Source organism: Corythoichthys intestinalis, chromosome 10, assembly GCF_030265065.1.
Source record: "Corythoichthys intestinalis isolate RoL2023-P3 chromosome 10, ASM3026506v1, whole genome shotgun sequence".
NCBI classification, from domain to species: Eukaryota; Metazoa; Chordata; class Actinopteri; order Syngnathiformes; family Syngnathidae; genus Corythoichthys; species Corythoichthys intestinalis.
In genome coordinates, this window is record NC_080404.1 from 48,599,277 (window position 1) to 48,624,321 (window position 25,045).

Below are 25,045 nucleotides of genomic sequence, written 5' to 3' on the forward strand. Positions count from 1 at the left end.
AGCAAAGCAAAACGCCTGCACTCATTTATCCGTTCAATTGGCTGACATACTGACATGTGATCACCAGAGATAGTTAGCTCTGATTGGTTCAAATGTGCATGTTTTCTGAAACAGCAAAAAAATAAAATAAAAAATAAAAAAAGGGCAATGCAACAGAAAATGGATGTAATCTTTAAGAGCAAGGAAAGAGTTAAGGTAGCTTATTTATCATATTTAGTTTTATTTGCTCTGATGGGGAGCTTCAGAACATCTTAGCTGTCAATGTGCACTTTGGACTTATATTTGTTTATTTATGTCAGGTTATTTATTCATTTCCTTTGGATTTAAAAAAGTCAATATTTGCGAAATCTTCAAAATATATTCCATTTCACTCTGCATAATACAAGTCATTTGTACTTATTTTTCTGAATGTATGTTACTCCTATATTATTAAAAAAACACAACAAAAAGTAAATGTTTACATTATCTTTAATTTTGATATACATCCTATGTTCCTAAGTAGTTAAAATTGAGATTTGGCATTTAGTATGTGAGGAAATGAGGGAAAATAAAAATTAGAAGATGGAGGCTGGGGTTATAGCTGTTTTTGTTCACTTTTATTTTGCAAATTATTGAAAAAATACAATTTTGATTGAAAATCAATTTTTGTATGTGTTATAGCAATAACTGACCAAAAAGAGTTTTCTTTGCATTTTAGTAGTTTTACCCCAAAATAGATAACTAAATACAATTTCTTTCACCGTGGCGACCTTCACGTCGGGGAGTTCCGGCAAGAAATTCTAACCACTTTCACCTCTGGCTGTAAACCATTTAAAGAATTATACTTGCTTCTCTACGCAAAAGTAAATATTCTTAAACGTGTTTGCAGGTGCGCCTGTCTGGTGGCCGGGTTCCCACCGAGGGTCGAGTGGAAGTGCTAATGGAAGTAGGCGGCCGTAAGCGGTGGGGTTCAGTCTGCAGCGAGAACTGGAGTATCAATGAGGCCATGGTAGTGTGCAGACAGTTGGGCTTCGGATTTGCTGCGAGTGCACATCAGGTAACCTGAACATGACATCGCATTAGTCCATCATTTTTTTGTTGTTTTTTTTTTACCTACACCAGATGCTTCCATCCACTTGAAAGGGATCCACGGCTAGAAAGACTAGTAGATCTTAAAGAGCATATGGCAGGAGAAAAAAAGTCTTAAATAGCATTATTATGTGAATTACAATCATATTTTGAGACGATTCGACTATATACAAACAATTTAGCGAAGCGCAGATGACGAGAAATTAGTCTTTTAATCTGCCGGTTAGCCACGCCTACCATTATAGGGCGCTAGTTTGTTTTCGTTTTAATAAAAACTAGTAGCTTGCCATTGTTGATGTCAATAATTATACAATGCTCATAAAATCAGTCGCGCCAAAGTGCCAGCAGAGGGAGACAAAAAACACAAGTATCAAGTGGACATGACACTGTGCCATCATTTTAATCTGTTTGCGTGGGGCATGTGCGTTAATTGCGTCAAATATTTTAACGTGACTAATTTAAAAAATTAATTATCGTATTTTTCGGACTACAAGTCGCTCCTGAGTATAAGTCGATCCAGCCATTAAATGCCCAACGAAGAGAAAAAAAACATATACAAGTCGCACCGGAGTATAAGTCGAATTTTTGGGGGAAATTTACTTGATAAAATCCAACACATAGAACAGACATGTCATCTTGAAAGGCAATTTAATAAAAAAAATACAATAGAGAACAACATGCTAAATAAATGTACAGTGTACAGTGCATGAACAACGAAATGTGAATATACTGTCCTACGCTACGGCCTGTCCTGGCTATACAGCGAACTCCCAAAAGACAATGCTGGACGTCCGTATAATTTGCTGAATCAATTTGGTCCTCGATAGAAAACAGGTTCGCATCAACGTAAATAAATGATAATTAGGTGCTATTAGTAATCAGTAACAGGTTAGCATGCGTTCGCTATCATTAGCACATCGTTCAAACAACCACACAACTGGCTCTAAGTGTCCGATCGCGGGTGGAAAACACACAACAACAACAGAAAAGATGATACACGCAGGCGTTGCCTCTGTAGAGATGATTTAAAAGCATAAACAATGAAAGTAGGTTCGCATCCGTCTATTCTCTCTAGCTACTCGCCCACTCACACTCAGAGCTACGTAGCTGTCCGTCTTCTTCTGGCGTGTCACGTAAACAAGTGCGAGTGCGCCCTCACGTGGGCGTGAAAGCGCCACAAACTAAATGCATCCATTTCAAGATAAAAAAGTCAATAATACAATTGAACATACACTGCCAAAGGCAGAACGCGAACGTGGCCATAGCTATAAAGAGTTATTCAGATAACTATAGCATAAGAACATGCTAACAACTTTACAAAACCATCAGTGTCACTCAGAGGTTGCGCTAGACTTTTTCGTTGTCTGTCATTTTGACTGACAGGGTCATAAAAATCCGGTCATAATCTATTTTTACCCGTCACTTAAATTTTTAAAATGATGATAATGACATTGTGGTGACCCTTTGTTTGGCATAATTCACCTTCCGTACTTGTGTGTCCATTTGGCCGAGCGCGTTACCGGTGTAGGTTCAAGGGCCTACACCGGCTACGACAGTCACGTGACAGAGACACTTAAGAGCCGCGCGCGGTCCCCTCACTATCAACTCGCTCTCGCTATATGATTGGCCGAAGAGTCGAAATGCTCTCCCGTGAAATGCCCGTTTAAAAATGATCCCGTTGTTACTTCTTGCGTTCGCTTCTAAGTGCCCATTTAAAAAGGAAAAGCGATGGATGATACTACACACAGAGCGTATTATTAACAAATGTTAAAGTTGTATAGTCATATAGCGAGAATAAGAATCGTCACTGACAAGCGCAGGCCACCGCGAGTGGATAGTGAGGGGAATAGGATAGTGCGCCTACAGCTAACAAGACTCTTAACATTGCATACCGCTTCAACATATTCAACAGTATTTAGTTTTCATTCGTTTTAAATTAATATTCTGTCCGAACAAGCTTAACAGAGAATCCACACCGTGCCATCACACATCAAGCAGATGAATATGTAACTTTTTCTCCGCAGTGACAAAAACAGCTGACAGTGGTCCCCATTAGGTAGGTAGCCTACCATATGTAGCATATGGAACAATGAAATTAACAGTTCACCTGCTGTGGCCTGAACGTAGTCTCACACTTTCCTCCTGGTGCGCATGGACTTGAATTGCGTGCCCGCTTATGCAGTCCCTGTTTTTTCACCTCTTTTATCAACACCATCGTCGTTTTGGGGCTTTTTGAAGAAACTTCGGACACTCAGTTGTCTTGACATTGTTTCAGAGTAAGGCCAACGACGTCATGCATCAAGAGAGACAATAGCTAATTAATACGCTCACTCGCCACCCTGTGGTCTGGGGTGTGAATTGCAACCGGTCAAAATGACTGATGGACTTCAGTTTTTTCCGTCACCGTTTTAAAAAATCGGTCAACGACGGAAAATATTCGGTTAACGCGACCCCTGGTATCACTGCAAAACACCAAAATAACATGTGAAATTATATCATAATGTGTTAATAATTCCACACATAAGTCGCTCCTGAGTATAAGTCGCACCCCCAGCCAAAATATGAAAAAAACCGCGACTTATAGTCCGAAAAATACGGTACTGGCCGTTAACGCGATAATTTTGACAGCCCTAGTTTTTATACAATTTGTAAAATTAGTTTAACTAGTAGGTCGCCATTGTTGTTGACGTCGCAGGGCGGCGACGTCACATGGTTACGCTGCCGAGCTTCCAGAGTTAGACTCTTGTGACATAAACATGTCACCTGTTCAACCCTTTCAATTTGAACCCGAGGAGAACATTAATGAACATGGCAGCATCGTCGATATTTCACAAAACGAGCAGCAAAAGCAAAATGAACGGGAAAGACAGGATGAGACAAGACGAGAGTAGGGGAAAAAAACTGGTGTTTTGCCAAAATGTGCTACACAAGTGAAACGTCCTACAAGAGGCGAATTTGACACCCAAAGTACTACCGTGCGCTTTCAGCTTGTTTTGTTTAGATACATACAGACAGAACAAACTAAAGATATCTGAAAAAAAATACTTAAACGTAGTATTGTCAAATAAGGTGGTTTAAATATGCTATGTGACTAATGCGGTCAACAGATCAACAATCTGCTTTAAAGCTACCACAAGAAAACACAATGCTTAAAAGTATGAGAGGGAAACACATGCAAAAAGTATTTTGAGGCAATGAAAAGGGAATAAAAGAGTTAATAAAAACACAAATAGTAAGTACATCGCCGCTTTTAACCGATGTGCGCATGTGTTGGACGTCTCGCCGTGCAGAATAAATTGCAGGAACCCGATAGTGTTTGTCTAGTGACAGTTACAAACGACGTCATCACCCCGAGCATCCATTGTGCACGTAAAACATGGCGCACAGGTCAAAACATGTCTTAAAGATGATAGATTTTCAAATCAACGCCAGTATTTTATGTGTTTCTAATAGCATATTTTGGTAAAAGAGAACAATTGTGGCTTTATTAGACTCTGTAAGTCTTTAAAGTTCCCTTGAATGCTTAATCCGAGAGGCCCTAACTGACCCTTTCCATCTTTTTAATAAATTGTAGCGCTCGTTCAATCTCTCGGAGGGTGTTAATGAAAGACAAATAAACAAATGATGAGCTGGAGGTCAATCTATAGTCACTAGCTTTAATTCAGCCTGATGGACAATGAATTACAACTGCCCCTTGCCTACAACAGGACACCTGGTACTGGTCCAGCAACCCAAATGCAGCAGAGCTCATCCTCAGCGGAACTCACTGCGTCGGCACCGAATTCTCAGTTCAACAGTGTCGTCGTAACAACCACTTGCACTGTCCACGAGGGGGGGGTGCTAAGGCAGCTGGAGTCACCTGCTCAGAGAGTAAGATGGACTTTTACTTCTTATAGTTCACAGTGTTTTCAATTACCGTAATTTTTAGGCGCACCAGACTATAAGCCGCTAACCACCAAATTTGGCACGAAAACGACATTTGTTCATAGATAAGCCGCACTGGACCATAAGCTGCTGCTGTCCTCACAGTATTATAATATTTACAGCAAAAAATATGAACCGGTAACACTTTATTTGACAGTGGCATCATACGACTGTCATAAGACCAAATGAACCACCACAAAGCTTTGAACCAATTGGCTACAAGGCTTCATAGCTTCAAGAAGCTTCATTTGGCCATCACTGCTCCTTTGGGGGAGGCAGTCAACCACCGCTGTCAACACTGTTGTTGTCCAACATGCCTCCTAGCATGCATTGCAGCGCGACAGATGTAAAAAAAACTATCAAAATTAATGTTCTGTGCCAATTATTTCTTCAGTTACTGTTCCAGTTGTTTCATTATTTGCTAGTTATGGTATTTGGTAACACTTTATTTTACGGTAGGGCCGCATGACTGTCATTAGACAAACATAAGTATGACTGACACAGTCTGTTGTTGTTGTCCAACATGCCTCCTAGCATGCATTCCATCGCTACAGATGTATACAACAATTGAAATTAATGTTCAGTGCCAATTATTTCTTCAGTTACTGTTCCAGTTGTTTCATTATTTGCTAGTTATGGTATTTGGTAATACTTTATTTGACGGTAGCGCCATATGATCAACATAAGACAAACATAATTATGACATGACACAGTCATGAGCATTAATGTATGGTTATAAGATGTCATTTAGTGTTACCTGGCAAATTGTTTCACTCTTGAAAGGATGTAAAAGACCCAAGCTGGACTTAAATGGAGTTAGCAACATAATTTGCTGGATGACACTTAATGACATCTGTCATAAGCATTCAGTAATGCCCTTGATTGTGTTATTGCTTTGATCTTATTACGGTCTTATGACGCTGCTGTCAAATAAAGTGTTATCAAATACCATAACTAGCAATTAATGAAACAACTGGAACAGTAACTGAAGAAATAATTAACATCGAACATAAAATTTTGATTATTTATATACAGTATGTACCGCTGCAATGCATGCTAGGAGGAATGTGTGACCTATTTACCCAAATAAATCAACAAATAGGCCGCACCATTCAAAATGTAGGAAAAAAATAGCGGCTTATAGTCTGAAAATTACGTTATATAGATAGTATCACAATATTTTCTATTCCAATAGGTTATCGATATGCTCCAGCCATGAATCGATACAGTGGTACCTCAAGATTCTAAATAATTAGTTCTGAAACTGTTCCATTTGTTTCATTAATTGCTAGTTACGGTATTTGGTAACACTTTATTTGACGGTGGCGCCATATGACTGTCATTAGACAGATGATTATGACATGACACTGTCATTATCATTTACATCCATCATAAGCATTCAGTAATCCCCATGATAGTGTCATGACACAGTTATGATGGTCTTATGAGGCCTCTGTCAAATAAAGTGTTACCTATTAACCCAAATAAATCAACAATTAAACCACACTGGACAATAAGCCGCAGGATTCAAAATGAAGCAAAAAGTAGGGACTTATAGTCCGAAAATTACGGTAATTTGCCTCACAAACAACCGCTAGCTCAAATGCTACGAATGCTCATGTGTCACTATTATGGGCATTACTGCATGCTTACGTCATCAAGTGTCATGTCATAATTATGATGGTCAGTGTTATGACACCGCTGTCAAATAAAGTGTTACCTATCAACCCAAATAAATCAACATATAAGCCGCACTGGACTATAAACCGCAGGATTAAAAATGAAGGGAAAAAGTAGCGACTCATAGTCCGAAAGTTACGGTAATCATTTGGCCTTCAAGTTGTTTGTAGTATAAGTCAACTTTTGAAAGCAAGCTCAACAGTTCAACAGTTTTTTATTCTAATAATAGAGTTAAATTAAAGAAAAAAAAAATTCAACTACCATCTTGCATCACCTGCTTTAGCGGCCCCCGACCTTGTTCTGGATGCCCAGCTGGTTCAGGAGACGGCCTACCTTGAAGACCGACCGCTCCACCTTCTGAGCTGTGCCAATGAGGAGAACTGTCTGTCCTCCTCCGCTGCCCGAATGAACTGGCCCTACGGCCACAGACGGCTGCTGCGCTTCTCTTCACGCATCATGAATCTCGGACGATCCGATTTCAGACCCAAAGCGACAAGAGAGAGCTGGACGTGGCACCAATGTCACAGGTAAAAACATCCCAGCACGGGTTAATTTACAGGTGTTGCAGACAGTTCTTGCAGTAAAGAGAAAGCTTTCTTATATATGAGATGTTGTGGTTAAGCATTTGGTCATTTATTTTAGAAGCTTCTGGACACAGATGAGTTGTGGTTTTTCAAAAACATGCATTAATTGCCTAGTAATGTAATTCGGAGTTTATATTTAATTTAATGACCTGCCGGAAAGAAAACAAGTAGATTATGACAAGGAATCAGAGGGGAGCAAGCAAGCCCGGCATCTTAACACAGGAATCTTTGTAGCTTTTTTTTTTTAGCAGCTGTGAATAGATGAAAAGTAGTCATCAACTCTGGTGAACGTCATTCCACTTGAGTGCTGAGCACGCTCTGTTCCATTTGATGACGTGCATAGCACCTAAAGGCCTGTCATGTGCCATGTTCATGCTAAGAGTGAAGGAACATTTCAGTAGAAAAGCAGGAAGTATTCATTTACTTTCCATTTAGATAAATGTATGTTTTTATTAGTATGAAAGTGTTCTGAGTTCAAATCTTTGCTTTGGCTTGAGTGCTTTTTTTCTTGGGGTTAACTGAAAACTATGTATTTGATTTGTCTCTGTACTGTATGGGTCATGATCATATAAAGCAGGGATACCCAAACACCGGGCCGGGGACCGGTCCGTGGCGCATTTGCTACCGGGCCGCAGAGAAATAATGAATAATTTGTTAATGACCGCAATTTGGTCTTTACCTCTTGACACATCTAAACTAAACTGAGTAAAAATGTGTGTATGTTGCCCTCTAGTGGTTGCCCCCCCTTACTGGGGTGTTTGCAGCCGAGCGTCAGTCAATGTAAACAGTAACGTTAGCAGCTGTTGGCTGTGTGCTGCGGGTGGCAACGTCTTTGGACAGCTTTTTTACGGGGAAAAGACCACCTGCTGAGCCAAAAGAGGAGCCTACAACCAAGTCCATTCTTCATAATATGTGGCTAAAAGTTAGCAAACGATACAACAAAAGCGAATGCACTGAGAGCATCATACCTCGTGGCGAACCGTATTGCTAAAGCCAAGTAACCTTTCACGACTGGAGATAACTCATTCTGCTTGCAACCAAGAATATTTGCTGTCAAGTTTTAGGAGAGGCCGCTGTTAAAAAAGGTTGATTCAGCATATGGTGAGTTACATTTTCCCAGCACTTAATGTTTGTTTTTAGCCCGGTTATTTTATATTTACTTTCATTTTCTGCCACACATTGCCTGTCCGTGAAAAAAGGAACAAGTCATACTGGTCTGTGGTGCAAAAAAGGTTGGGGACCACTGATATAGAGGAAAGCAGAATGGATAGACTGGGCGCCAGGCAATCGCTGGCTTCAAACGGTTGAATAAAATCTAATAGGTACAGTGATCCCTCGCTACTTCACGCTTCAAACTTTGTGCCCTCAGTCCATCGCAGATTTTTTTTCCAATTTCAAATAAATAAATAACTGTCATTCTCCGTCCTGCCGCTTTTCCTGGTCAGTCAATGCATTGGAGTTGGTTATTAAAGTTACCCATGAAACCCTAACCGAAAGTGCCACATGCGTCAATTAACGTTTAACTTATTAAACAGTTGCTGTGACAACTCATTGTGTGAAAGTGAGCAGCCTGAGCGGATTTAAGTGGACATAATTTGGTGGGACAGTAACATATTTAAAACTTATCATAATTACTGTATTACATTTACATTACAAAAACCATTTTTTTAAATATATACTGTATTGGCCCGAATATAAGAGGGTGTGTTTTGCATTGAAATAAGACTGAAAAAGTGGGGGTCTAGACATTATACCCATTCACGACGCTAGATGGCACCAGATATCATTGAAGCAATTTTCTGTCATGACAGATCTCAGCTACTCTCGGGTTTAAGCAGTCTGCATGATTTTATTGCAACGTTTTTCCTGGTTCAGATTTGTTTCAAGACTACAGTCACAGTTAGACTTCACGTTGATGGTTAATGCAGTTATTGCAATTTTGTTGTTTTATCACAATAGATTGGTTGATTTACATTTAAAAAACCAGAAGCCATTCATTTACGAATGTGATTGCACTTTAGTTACCATATTTAAATGTTCAGATATTAAGATTTGAATGAGGCAAAATAACATGCTTTTTCTCTCAAATACAGTGCCTTGCAAAAGTATTCAGCCCCCTTGAATCTTGCAACCTTTCGCCACATTTCAGGCTTCAAACATAAAGATATGAAATTTAATTTTTTTGTCAAGAATCAACAAGTGGGACACAATCGTTAAGTGGAACAACATTTATTGGATAATTTAAACTTTTTTAACAAATAAAAAACTGAAAAGTGGGGCGTGCAATATTATTCGGCCCCTTTACTTTCAGTGCAGCAAACTCACTCCAGAAGTTCAGTGAGGATCTCTGAATGATCCAATGTTGTCCTAAATGACGATGATGATAAATAGAATCCACCTGTGTGTAATCAAGTCTCCGTATAAATGCACCTGCTCTGTGATAGTCTCAGGATTCTGTTTAAAGTGCAGAGAGCATTATGAAAACCAAGGAACACACCAGGCAGGTCCGAGATACTGTTGTGGAGAAGTTTAAAGCCGGATTTGGATACATAAAGATTTCCCAAGCTTTAAACATCGCAAGGAGCACTGTGCAAGCCATCATATTGAAATGGATGGAGCATCAGACCACTGCAAATCTACCAAGACCCGGCCGTCCTTCCAAACTTTCTTCTCAAACAAGGAGAAAACTGATCAGAGATGCAGCCAAGAGGCCCATGATCACTCTGGATGAACTGCAGAAATCTACAGCTGAGGTGGGAGAGTCTGTCCATAGAACAACAATCAGTCGTACACTGCACAAATCTGGCCTTTATGGAAGAGTGGCAAGAAGAAAGCCATTTCTCAAAGATATCCATAAAAAGTCTCGTTTAAAGTTTGCCACAAGCCACCTGGGAGACACACCAAACATGTGGAAGAAGGTGCTCTGGTCAGATGAAACCAAAATTGAACTTTTTGGCCACAATGCAAAACGATATGTTTGGCGTAAAAGCAACACAGCTCATCACCCTGAACACACCATCCCCACTGTCAAACATGGTGGTGGCAGCATCATGGTTTTGGGCCTGCTTTTCTTCAGCAGGGACAGGGAAGATGGTTAAAATTGACGGGAAGATGAATGCAGCCAAATACAGGAACATTCTGGAAGAAAACCTGTTGGTATCTGCACAAGACCTGAGACTGGGACGGAGATTTATCTTCCAATAGGACAATGATCCAAAACATAAAGCCAAATCTACAATGGAATGTTCAAAAATAAACATATCCAGGCGTTAGAATGGCCAAGTCAAAGTCCAAACCTGAATCCAATCGAGAATCTGTGGAAAGAGCTGAAGACTGCTGTTCACAAACACTCTCCATCCAACCTCACTGAGCTCGAGCTGTTTTGCAAGGAAGAATGGGCAAGAATGTCAGTCTCTCGATGTGCAAAACTGATAGAAACATACCCCAAGCGACTTGCAGCTGTAATTGGAGCAAAAGGTGGCGCTACAAAGTATTAACGCAAGGGGGCCGAATAATATTGCACGCCCCACTTTTCAGTTTTTTATTTGTTAAAAAAGTTTAAATTATCCAATAAATTTTGTTCACTTCACGATTGTGTCCCACTTGTTGTTGATTCTTGACAAAAAATTAAAATTTTATATCTTTATGTTTGAAGCCTGAAATGCGGCGAAAGGTTGCAAGGTTCAAGGGGGCCGAATACTTTTGTTATAATCATTTGTTTCGGATGTACTGTAATTATTTTCTGTATAAAAATGAATTTGGTGTTCAAAAAGTCTTTTTTCAGACTTGAGTCTTGAAAAAGAGGGGGTCGTCTTATAATCAGGGCCGTCTTATATTCGGGCCAATGCGGGGCTGTCAAACGATTAAAATTTTTAATCGAGTTAAGTATAGCTTTAAAATTAATTAATCGTAATTAATCGCAATTCAAACCATCTATAAAATATGCCATATTTTTCGTTAAATTATTGTTGGAATGAAAAGATAAGACACATGACGGATATATACATACATTCAACATACGGTACATAAGTAGTGTATTTGTTTATTATAACAGTAAATCAACAAGATGCCATTAACATTATTAACATTCTCTTAAAGTGATCCATGGATAGAAAAACTTGTAGTTCTTAAAAGATAAATGTTAGTACAAGTTATAGAAATTTTATATTAAAACCCTTCTTAATGTTTTCGTTTTATTAAAATTTGTAAAATTTTCAGTCAAAAAATAAACTAGTAGCTCGCCATTGTTGATGTCATTACACCATGCTCACTCCCCAAACCCATAAAATAATTCGGACCCAAGCGCCAGCAGAGGGCGCCAAACAACAAAAAACAGGTAACAAGTAACAAGCGGACATTACACTGCTCTCATTTTAATCTGAGCGGGGCATGTGCGTTATTTGCGTCAAATATTTTAACGTGATTAATTTAAAAAATTAATTACCGCCCGTTAACGCGATAATTTTGACAGCCCTAATATATCTATAGATAGATAGATAAAAGTTTTTTTTTATTATTATTATACTTTGGCAAAAAAGGTGAAAAAACATGTCTCATATGTATTTCTTTCCAATGCTAAACGCGAAAAACGAGGAATCACAGTACAATACCGTGGGAAATGGGGACAGCAATGTTCCTGTGACCCCGGACTGCACTTTAAAAATTATTGATATACAGTATATGGCAGGGTTCACTAAATCCGGACCTCGGAGCCACTTTTCCTGTCGTGTTTTCCATGTGTCCCTCCTCCAACACACCTGAATCAAATAATCAGGATCATTATCAGTAAAGATGTCCCGATCGATCATCCCGATCGATCATCCCGATCACGTCATTTTCAAAGTATCGGAATCGGCAAAAAAATATCGGACATGCCTTTTTTTTAAAATATATATATCTTTTAATTAAATCGTTTTCTAATTGCATTTAACGTTACAGAAAAAATGTCTTACACTCATCCAGAGTCTTTAGTTTTGGCTTAAAGTAGGGCTATCAAATTTATCGCGTTAACGGCGGTAATTATTAATTTTTTTTAAATTAATCACGTTAAAATATTTAACGCAATTAACGCATGCGCTGCACGACCCACTCACGCATTGTCGCGTTCAATCTATAATGGCGCCGATTTACCTATATATATAGAGCTAAAACGCTGCGTAAAATGAGTAGAGTGAATTTTGGCAGTCTTTGGAGCCTTTTTTTAATTGGCTAAAGCTTTAAAATCCCTCTCTCAAAAATTAGAAATATCGTGGGTAAGCAATGTGGGGAAGAAAGGTAGTAATTGATCTTTTTCTTTACACCCTATGTTATTTCCCAACGCAGAGAAGATATATCAATTGGTGCCACCACGCACAGTCATGGTTGCACTTCCCATCATGTATTTGGGCAGAACAGTTAAATGGCTACAGTATCATTTACTGAAAGCTCAACAAATACACTAGATGGCAATATTTAGTCACAATATACAAAGTCACATTTATCCTTTAGGAATTACAAGTCTTTCTATCCGTGGATCCCTCTCACAGAAAGAATGTTAATAATGTAAATGCCATCTTGAGGATTTATTGCCATAATAAACAAATGAATAAAAAAATTGAATGTATATATTCGTCCGAGTTTTATTCATTTTTTTCTTAATGCATTGCCAAAATGTATATGATCGGGAAAAATTATCGGGTATGATTGGAATTGAATCGGGAGCAAAAAAAAAAAAAAAAGCAATCGGAACGGGAAATATCGGGATCGGCAGATACTAAAACGATCGGGATCGGATCGGGAGCAAAAAAACATGATCGGAACAACCCTAATTATCAGGCTTCTGGAGAGGTTGCTGATGACATGATCATTTGATGCAGGTGTGTTAGGGGAAAGAGACGTGGAAAACACGACAGGATAGATGGCATCGAGGTCCAGATTTGGTGAACCCTGGTATATGGTATGGTGTGGTGGCACAGCACAATATGGTTAGGTAGCCTTATTGGCAGACTCCGGGTAAAAAAACAAACAAATTAAAACAAGAGTAATAAGATATTTATGCTTACACGGAAAAGAACTTAGCAAAACAGAATTATTATGCCTATCATAACAATGCATACCAATGCGGGTTCCAACATTTCCCATATTCTGAAGAATACCTTGCCTCGCAGAGGGTCACGTCAATCAGAAACCTTGGTCTCATTTCTCGAACCTTTCAGCCTGCATATAAATCGGTACATTTAATAACAAGATTGGGAAAAAAAAAGTAATAATAATACAAAGATTGACTTTGACTTTACCAAGCAGTTATTTGACAAAATGAAGTGCGTAACTTGTGAAGCCACCCATTTAACAAAATCATGTTGGCATAAAAAGGACAGCAAAGGCAGCCGTGGGCTTGTTCGTCAACACATTAGCGCTACGGATACGACGTTCAAAGACCTCCATTCAATGAGTGCAGGTAAACAGGCTGAGCGACGCTGGCTCTAAAACAGACTTCTGTGAGAGGTGGTATGGTGACACCCATGCTTATATTCAAGAAGTGAGGTCATAAGGATACACGCCATAGGGGAGCAGTGTTCACTCAATGTCAACTGCTGTAAACAGAAAGGATGCTTAGTGAACATTACAAGTTAACACTGCCAGCTATAGTTACACATTTCACAATTCCCTTTTGAAAATTTCATTTACTTCACTTCAACTTCTTCCTCAATCCTTTAACACACCTGAATTAAATCATCAGGATCGATATCAGTCTCCTGCAGAGCTTGCTGATGAGTTGATCATTTGCTTCAGTGTTTAAGGAGGGAGACATGGAAAACAAGCTGGATAGCGGCTCGCGAGGACTGGGTGAGAGGGTGCGCCTCTAAAATTTTAGGTTAGGGGCCACTGTGCTCCTTGTAAAACATGTTACTCCTGAACCCTGCACACACACACTCAAGTATCTGTAATTTTAGGTTGCTTTCAGATCTGGTTCTGTTCTCACTTTAACCCTCGTGCGGAATTTACATATTTTGTAATGTTTTTGATGCTTTCTTCTTTTACATCAAAGGGTAAGCATAGAAATAAAAACACTAGGGATCTGAAAATTCTCCCGGATTGCTAAAAAAGGCAGACGTTCAAAATGAAACAGTGCCGTCATTTCTAAACTGTTGCATTAAGTGGCTAGAGAAATTGAGTACGTATGAGTTCAAATTACATAATATGTAACCATTGACTACCATTATAATTAATAATTTTTGATATATTGTAAACCTGATGTAATTCATTGCAATTTCCGTGATTTTTTAATGAATCTATTCAAAGGCAGTCAAATAATGTGCGTGTCGTGCTTTGAGTGTGTTTGGACCACTAAACCAACAGGTGGCGCCATAGACCAATTAGTGATTTTCCTTGCAATCCAACGCAAACATTGGTGCTCTTCTTTCTCTCCGCGACTGCTTGCTGCAGTACTGCTTGGTCACACATGACCATGAATGGTCGTGCATGCTCGTGCACGCTTGTACGTGCACGTGCACGCTTGTACGTGCACGTGCACGCTTGTACGTGCACGTGCACGCTTGTACGTGCACGTGCACGCACGCTCCTGCACGCACGCTACTTGCAGGAAGATTGAATTGCATAAGTATATTGACGGAAGTTTAGTGTCATTTGAAATCGTGGGGTTGTGTGAGTGTGTGCACACTCAAGTTGTAAGTTTTGTTTGAAATCCTGCAATTTCATTGGTCGAAACACCAGCCGCCGTTTCTAACATCAAAGGTGAACATGTTGGAAAGGCAGAGATCAAAGCCCAAAAAAGGGACGGGAAAAAAATCTCAAATGTTATCGGCCCAGCGTTCGAATTTTGTTTTAAACTTATTGGCTCGTGAACTTTTCAGTCAAGTATATAAGAGTCGACCGTGGGAACATTGTCCCAACTGACTCAGGCAGGATGGAGCGAAGATTCACAGCGGAGAAAGCGATTAACAGAATTTATGTCAATAGAACAACTAACAAACAATAACAAATAATAATTACTGCAACTACTAACTTTCAACGGACAACAACAATAATTACAACTACTAACTTTTTTTTTTTTTTTTTAACAGTTCCAACATAGTCTTTGTGTGCTTGTTACATATAGCAACCCCACATGGGTTAAAACTAGAGCTGAAACGAGTACTCGAGCAACTCGAGTAACTCGAGTTTAAAAACTGATCCGAGTAATTTTATTCACCTCGAGTAATCGTTTATTTTGACAGCTCTAAGCATTACGTTTTGCTCGGACTACTTTTAATGCGGGACAACGCGCTGTCACATGCGGAGAGGAAGAAGGGAAAAAAAAAACTTACTGCAGCCGACAGCCGCCACAAACGACGCCGACGTTGCTAAATACTAGCCCGCACGATGCTACGTTGGTACAGGTAGCGTCCGAGTCTCATAGAGATCACATGTATGTTGAACTAGATGCGAATTGACAGACTCGGCCGCATCTGGGCAGCGTTAGTAAACCGCCGCCATCTTAAAGCAGTACAGCGCTAAGCGCTAATAAAGAGCGCTAAGAGCTAATAAATAAGATTAACGTTACTGTCGCTACTAGCTCACGTAACGTTACCCCTGCGGAGGGCTAGGTTTCAATTAATTATGACCACTGTCGATGCGTGGCTAACGTGTCTTACATTCAGGCTTTAACATAACATAGCATTGTGGAGTGATGAGGGTGTAAAATAAAAACTTAATCATGCTAACTATCAATTTTAGCTCAGTAGTCATTGCTGGATAAAACACCAAGTAGCACTGGTCCCTAATGTGCTCCAATACAGCCTGTATCATACATTTATTTTGAACACTGCAAAAACTCCAAATCCTATCAGGACTTGCAGTTTAGAGTCACTTAAAACTTAACTAGAACTTAAAAATGGCTTGACACAAAGAGAAATTCAATTGAAACACGTGGGAAAAAATCCTAACTTTTAAGTGATGTGTGTTATCAAGCGTAACGGCATTTTTAGGTAAGATATATATATATATATATATATATATTTTTTTTTTTTTTTTTTTTTTTAAATAACATCTAAAAGTTTTTTGAGTGAAAGCAGTGAATTAGTCTTTTTTTTAATTCTAGTTACATCTGAGATGCAATTGTTGACTGTTTTCAACAATATACATCGAAAATAAAGACATTGATTGACTGAAAATGGATCAAGATTAGATGAAATGTCTTGTTTTCTCATGTATATTTATAATTGCTCTTCACCTAAAAATATATTTGTTTTATCCGATTACTCGATTAATCGATAGAATTTTCAGTCGATTACTCGATTACTAAAATATTCGATAGCTGCAGCCCTAGTTAAAACCCCATCACGTCATCGGGAAAAAACAAATCAAAGGCAGTGATGGGGCTGCTGCAAGCATTATTCATAACATCCTTCCTTCGAAGACGATGATTGTGATGTGTTTGTATGATGTACTGCAAAAATGCCTCAAGGTGTCGCTATGTACCTTGTTATGAATAATATTTGCAGCAGCCCCATCACTGCCTTTGATTTGTTTGTTTGTTTTTCCCGATGACGAGATGAACGTCATGGGGCAGAAGGGGGTTAATAAATAAATAAAAACTACATATGTATGGATAGCTGAGACGCTAATGAACATTTTGAGTTGTTGAAAGAAAAAAGATATTCAAAAATGACTTATTTATCACACCTCAAAGTAGCCTTACATGTTATGTAAAACAACGCGAGAGGGGCGTTTTCAGTAAAAACTGTCATTGTCAAAAAAAAATTTGTCATGCATAGAAAATGTTGTTGTTATAACTTATTGCCTCATTCAAAGCTTTAATTATGTCAAATGAAGTATTATTATTATTTAGTGATGCACGATAATAAATTTTTCAACCTATATCGATAACCGATAATTTCCTGCCCCTTCCACCCGATAACCGATAATGTCATGCCGATAATTCTATTCAAATATGTATGTAAAATTTTAAAGTATACAAAGATCAAATTTTACTGTGCAAAAATGTAATTTAGGACTATTTTTTTCCCACACCAAATGTGAACAAGTAGTAAATTCTAACATCTAAACAATGGCAATGACATTTTGTAATGGTACGCTTTTGGCAACAATTATTCAGAGAATAAACAACCAAGTTGCACAAAAATGCCTTTTAAAGTAAGCCGTTCCTAACATATATCACATTACTACACTGCAAAAACACCTCCTTAAAACTAGCAGAATTGGACAAAACTGTTGATTGCGCACATTTGGAGGCTTAATCAAGTATATAATTATCGGATTGCATTATCGGTTGAATTTTGTTTTATCTGGATTATCTGTGTGACGTCATAATTGCCATTATCGGCCGATAATTATCGGTGACCGATATTATCGTGCATCTCTATTATTATTATTATTTTATTTATATATACACAGCACAGTTTTCTCCAAAGTCCTTCTATGGGCTTGTGTTGTCCTAAGTGGAGAGGGGGATAAATAAATAAATAAAAACTACATATGTATGGATAGCTCAGACCCCAATGAACATTTTGAGTTGCTGAAAGAAAAAAAATGTTCAAAAATGACTTAGTTTTCACACCTCAAAGTAGCCTTACATATTTTGTAAAATAACACGAGAGGGGCGTTTTCAGTAAAACTGTCATTGTCAAAAAAAATTCTCATGCATAGACAATTTTGTTGTTATAACTTCTTGCCTAATTCAAAGCTCTAATTATGTCTAATGAAGTATTATAATTATTATTCTTATATGTATAATACAGCACAGTTAGTTTTCTCCATAGTCCTTCTATGGGCTTGTGTTGTCCTAAGTTGGGGGGGGTAAATAAATAAATAAAAACTACATATGTATGGATAGCTCAGACCCCAATGAACATTTTGAGTTGTTGAAAGAAAAAAAATATTCAAAAATGACTTAGTTATCACACCTCAAAGTAGCCTTACATATTATGTAAAATAACGCGAAAGGGGTAAAAACAATAACATCGCACAAGGGTTAAATGAACAGCAACAGAGCTCGAATGTAAGCCGATGGCGATTGCTGTGTTCACATATGCCAAAAACAAACCAATCTTTAGGAGGAAACGCTCCGGTTTTGAAACAAATGCTCTAAACAGGATACATCATAACATGTTCTTTTCCCTTATCTAAGGAGAAATATTACTCTGTCTTTAAAATATATAGACTGTATATACATGGTTTCAAAATCATTCGTTCTCTTTTGTTTCAGGCATTACCACAGCATCGAGGTGTTCACACATTACGACTTGTTGACTTTGAACGGCACCAGGGTTGCAGAGGGACATAAGGCCAGTTTCTGTCTGGAAGACACGCATTGCCCAGACGGTAATGTTCATCTCCATTGACTCATCACACGCCTAAAATCTGCACTTTCCCATTAGTGGCAGGAAATTAACATTAATATTTCAGCTGCAGCAGTGTGGAATTTTCTATTGCAGTTATTGTATTAAATGACCGCTGTGCTTGTGTTTGTTCACTCTCCATCTGCTTGGTATATCATGGATGAAATAGCTTGTGTAAAAAAAATCAGCATTTGTGAAAAAAATGTGAGTGCCAAAATGCCAAGCATTGTTCTCCTGTTTTTTAGGTGTTCCAAAACGCTTTTCTTGTTATAACATGGGTGACCAGGGTATCTCTGTGGGCTGCTGGGATACCTACCGCCACGATATTGACTGTCAGTGGGTTGACGTGACAGACGTACGGCCTGGCGATTACATCTTTCAGGTCAGTCAGTACTTTTCTTCGGCCTGCTCGTTCAGCCCTGACAAAAAGTTTAGCATGATGTAAAAGCAAGTTCAATTTGGAGTATGTGAGGGCAAGGATGGATGGATGGATGGATGGACGGACGGACGGACGGACGGACAAACGGCAGCAGCGCTTGTCTGAATCAAGGGCGTAGGTTTGCATAGGGAAGGTAGGGACATAACACTATCAACTTTTCAGGATGCTCAAATTGTCTCCACCAACTTTTAAGCAACCTTATTTGTATTATACAGTATTATAAGTTCAGTTATATAGATAATTGCGATTCTCTTACCATATGTTGTAGAAAAAGAATTGACCCTACCATTATTAAATGAAATATTTTCATTACGTACAGACTTAAATTTACCCCGTTTCACTTGCTGAATGTGCCGGTCCATTTTTTTTCCCCCCATAAAGACACGTTCAATTGGCTGATGACCAGGGGTGAAAGTGGCGAGAATTTTTTGCCGGAACTCCCCGACGTGAAGGTCGCCACGGAGGCAGAATTTCTATTTATTTATTTATTTTTATTTTTTTATTTTTTTATTTTTTTTTGGGGGGGGGGGGTCAAACCTCTTAAACTACTGAAATGCAAAGAATACTGTTTTAGCACAGCTATTTCTATAACACATACAAAAGCTAATTTTCATTCAAAATTGTATGTTTTCAATGATTTGCAAAATAAAAACAAAAAAAAACAGTAATAACCCCAAACCTCCATCTCCTAATTTTTATTTTCCCTCATTTCCTTACATACTAAATGCCAAATCTCAATTTTAACTACTTAAGAACATAGGACGTATATTAAAATTGAAGTTATTGTAAACATTTACTTTTTAATAACAAAGATATAAGTAACATACATTCAGAAAAATAACTACAAATGACTCATATTATGCAGAGTGATATGGAATATATTTTGAAGATCGCGCAGACATTGACTTTTTTAAATCATAAGGAAATGAATAAGTCGCCTAACATAAATGAACAAATTTAAGTCCAAAGTGCACATTGACAGATAAGATTTTCTAAACCTGCTCATCAGCGCAAATAAAAAAAAATATGATAAATAAGCCTCCTAAACTCTTTCATTGCGCTTAAAGATTTGATCCATTTTATTTTGCATTGCCCCTTTTTTGTCGCCTCAATTCAACAACCTTTTTTTTTTTTTTTGCTGTTCCGGAAACATGCACACTTGAACCAATCAGAACTAACTATCTCTGCTGATCACATGTCAGTATGACAGCCAATTGAATGGATAAATGAGTCCAGGCGTTTTGGTTTGCTGCGTGTATTCGCACATTGACGTGACTCATCATCGTCTGACTCAGATAACTGCAGCAGTTGGGGAAACCTCCATGCCGCCCGTGGAATAAGATAAATATTAAATATTGGTGGAAACGGATTACGCTACACAAGCACTTTATTATGCTTGATGTTAATACTTGTGCTTAGCATTTTTTTTTTTTCATAGCATTTTGACAGTTGTCGTCATATTTTTTTAATCAAAGCACCGTGTACCACCACGGAACACCATTCCGGCCCTGAATCTTATAGTGGAACTGCGTTCTGGCCCTGAATCTTATACCGGAACTGCGTTCCTGACCATTCTGGCCCACTTTCACCCCTGCTGATGACTTGATCCAAACACACACCCACACAACCCCGACACAGACAACATGTCGACAACATGCTGCCTCCTTCAAAGAGGAGGGATATTAGAAGTTTTTTTTTCTTTCTTTTTTTTTTTTTTCTGGCCAGCAGCAGCCACTATAAGGAATCTAAAAAGACTTCAGTGTGGTGGAGGTGGGGAGCACACCATTAATTTTGCTACCGAAAGTCCAACCTGAATCAGAGTTAGCATAACATTAAACTGTGTAAACTTGCTAACCTGCAAAAATCGGTTAGGAAGCTGCTTAGAGAGAATTATCCTTCTGTATGTGTTATATACTAACATTAATTAAAGAGTGAGAAATATAATGAACTGAGGTTTACCCCTTCGCCATAATTTTTGTTTTTGTTTTAGGACGCTTTAATTTTTTTGTTGATTTTGGCTGTGCTTGTGGACAAAAGCAGTTGTTTATACCTGAAGGAAGGCTGCATTTTTATTTATTTTTGTTAATCACGAAGAAGTTATATTTAATTTCTTTATCTAGACAGACAATGTTCAGTGGTTTTAAGACAAATGTTAATTTTTTTTGCATTCCCAGATGCCTGAATTTCACCTATGAGGGATTAAGAAATTCTTATTTTATCTTAGTTAAGTGATTATTAACAAATTTGTAGGTATTGTGTATGCTAATATAATTCATGTTCAACTATTGCATTTGAAATTTACAACGTCAATTTGCAATTGACATTTATTTTGGAAGTTTTCAAAATGTTTCTTTAGTAGTTTTTGAAAACAAAGGTTTGAATTGTCTATCACCTGAACCGATACACACGAAAGTTACAGATTTATTTTGCATTGATCATTTAGCGTCCCGACCAATGTTGAGACCAAACCTACGCCCTTGGTCTGAATGCAGTTCTTCGTACTCGAAGTACCTTAACTGTATCTGTTCAGATAGTAAAGTGACATTTTACACCCAATGATTCTCACGGTTTTATGACTTTCTCTGGGTTGAGGATTATATACAGTTTGTCATTTTTTTTTTTTTTTTTTTGTTAAAAACCCGACCTCACAATCTCGCGCAACCATCCTCTCTCTGTTATTACTTGAGCCTTGGCCAGTCTATCAGGTCTGCGGTCAGGAGAGTAAAACACATCAAGGATTGAAGCTCGTCATTATCCCCCATCTCGCTCGCACAAACTTACGCATCCCGCATGTTATACGCAGCCGTCTGCAGATCGTCAATAGCCTCGTATGCATGGGAACTCTGATAATTACTACTGTCTGTCTGTCTGTCTGAGATGCTCACTTGTCGGAATTAGACTTTTCTGTTGGAACAAGATGTACTGAATGTACATGTAATCGACACATCACACATGCGTTTGACCACTGACTGGATCTTTTGGAGCACACTGGTTACAATTGCTGCATACAATTGTAGGTGCGGATAGAAGTAAGGGAATAGATCTCAGTCCTAAGGAGAAGTTCTGAGGTGACTCAGCAAATTGCAGAAGAATGTTGTATTTAATGTTGCTAAGTTGACATTTCTGACTTTTGTGTATTTAGCTGACCCTCCCTTAAAGCCAATGTGTGCTAATGAAACGCACCAATTACCCAAGTAATGATTACCTCATGTTTTGTAAAGCTCCCTATGCGCCTCCCCTCCCATTAGACAAGGCTAATTTAACACCATGGATTCCTCCTGCCCTTTTATTTTCTTTTTAACATTTATTGCTACTTTCTCTCAAGCCAACACAACACTTTGCTTAAAGCCTCTCACGCAAAGATTTGAACACTCATTTACACGGAAAATTAAGAGGAATCCGTTGAATAAGAAGTAATTATTGTTCCCTAGTGGGCCTTTATTAGTTAAGACTAGTGACATCAGTAGTTGAGTTCATCACGTCACAACATCACATTTTATACGTTCCGTATTTTTCGGACTATAAGTCGCATTTTTTTCATAGTTTGGCAGAGGGTGCGTATACTTATGTGTGATTATTTACAGTCGGGTCGGGCCGGACTTCTCTCTCGCTAACTTTTTGTTTTAAATAAATACATATTCATATATTTATTAGGGCTGTCAAAATTATCGCGTTAACGGGCGTTAATTAATTTTTTAAATTAATCACGTTAAAATATTTGATGCAATTAACGCAGATGCCCCGCTCAGACACTATTAAATGACAGTACAGTGAAACGCTCACTTGTTGTGTTTTATGGAGTTTTGTCGCCCTCTGCAGGCGCTTGGGTGCGACTGATTTTATAGGCTTCAGCACCCATGAGCATTGTGTAAGTAATTATTGACATCAACAATAGCGGGCTACTAGTATATTTTTGGATTGAAAATTTTACAAATTTTATTAAAATGAAAACATTAAGAGGGGTTTTAATATAACTTGTACTAACATTTTTATTTTAAGAACTACAAGTCCCTCTATCCATGGATCGCTTTAACAGAATGTTAATAATGTTAATGCCATCTTGTTGATTTATTGTTATAATAAACAAATAGTCCTTATGTACCGTATGTTGAATGTATATATCCGTCTTGTGTCTTATCTTTCCATTCCAACAATCATTTACAGAAAAATATGGCATATTTTATAGATGGTTTGAGTTGCGATTAATTAATTTTTAAGCTGTAATTAACTCGATTAAAAATTTTAATCGTTTGACAGCCCTTGTTAAAATATTTGATGCATTTAACGCACATGCCCCTCAAACAGATTAAAATGACAGCACAGTGTCATATCCACTTGTTACTTGTGTTTTTTGTCACCCTCTCCTGGCGCTTGGGTGCGACTGATTTTATGGGTTTCAGCACCCATGAGCATTGCGTATTGACATCAACAATGGCGAGTTAATTGTTTATTTTTTGTTTGAAAATTTTACAAACTTTATTAAAACGAAAACATTATGAAGGGGTTTTGACCTAAAACTTCTATAACTTGTACTAACATTTATCTTTTAAGAACAAGTCTTTCTATCCATGGATCGCTTAACAGATTGTTAATAATGTTAATGCCATCTTGTTGATTTATTGTTATAATAAACAAATACAGTACTTATGTACAGTATGTTGAATGTATATATCCGTCTTGTGTCTTAACTTTCCATTCCAACAATAATTTACAGAAAAATATGGCATATTTTAGAGATGGTTTGAATTGCGATTAATTACGATTAATTAATGTTGACAATTACAGGCCTCTCTAATCTTTTCAAGTAGGAACACTTCCAAAATTGGTGGTTGACTAAATACTTATTTGCCCCACTGTATAATGATCATGAAAATATGTAGACTATTAAACATTGAGAAAACTTTTTTTCTGCCAACTCGAAGAAATTAAAATAAATGTCAAATCCACTATCCGCCTGTTAGAACAGACACACAAATATGAAAGATATAAATGTTAATTGACTATCCATTTTAGTCTTTTTTTAACTGGCAGAATTCGTTACAAAAGACAGGCTTTAATTTGTTATCATTATGCATGCAGGCATCGTCACAAATGTGATCACACAAAAGGCAACCACGCATCGCATCCCCGCATTCCCTTCTTCTCTTGAGTCCTCACAAATAAAATATAGAATTTTGGAGGTTTTTTCGGGCTCGTGCCTACAAATAAAACATAAAATATCGTGTTTTTTTCCGGGCTTGGGCCTGCAAACCAAGTTAATTGATCAGCGGGCCAGGTCGGGCTTTAATACCCGCGGGCTGGTCGGGTCGAGCTGGATTTTTTTGGCCCGATCTAACTTCTAGAGTCATGTAATGTTAGCATACTGTACAATTATTCGGCACGTTGTTCTCTATTGTGTTTTTATTTTAAAATTGCCTTTCAAGATGAAAAGTCTGTTCTTGGTGCTGGATTCGATCAAATAAATTTCCCCCAAAAACTTATACTCAGGTGCGACTTATATGTTTTTTTTTCCTTTTCATTGCGCATTTTTTGGCTGGTGCGACTTATACTCAGGTGCGACCTTTCGTAGAGTTCCCAAAGAAATCATTTGAAAAGTAGAAGTATGTTGTTGTTTAGTGACATTATTTTATGTCGATTTGATCCATTTTTACTAATGTCATCATACAAGCCTTGACACTGGTCTTTTAGTGGTCTCGACTATAAGTCAAGTATCGCTATTGTTTCTGGGAGGCTACATAAAGTAAACCATTGCTTGTTGCTCATTGGTGGAACAAATTCATCATTGCCAAATTATAGTAAGGTTACAATAATTTCTCACCGTCATGTGCACATGCTGTTTGCATGCTGTGATTAAACCATAAGCATTACAGGATACAGGTGGTCCCCGGGTTCCGATGTACTCGACTTACATTTTTAGTCGCATAAATAATACCTTAATGTACCACACAGTGTCTTGTTTTTTACTTTATTAATATGACGTGTTCTGTCCTCACCAAATGTGAAGTTGTTCA

The 25,045-nt window shown here is 38.0% G+C and overlaps 1 protein-coding gene across 1 annotated transcript in view; it reads left to right on the forward strand.

Moving 5' to 3' along the window:
- The window catches only part of loxl4 (lysyl oxidase-like 4), a 104,966-nt gene that overhangs the window by 70,067 nt on the left and 9,854 nt on the right, over nt 1–25,045 (forward strand). Inside the window, exons 9-13 of the mRNA XM_057848664.1 lie at nt 869–1,036; nt 4,776–4,938; nt 6,956–7,199; nt 18,463–18,578; nt 18,841–18,977. Coding sequence (XP_057704647.1) covers nt 869–1,036; nt 4,776–4,938; nt 6,956–7,199; nt 18,463–18,578; nt 18,841–18,977 — 828 coding nt within the window. The remainder of the gene's footprint in view (nt 1–868; nt 1,037–4,775; nt 4,939–6,955; nt 7,200–18,462; nt 18,579–18,840; nt 18,978–25,045) is intronic.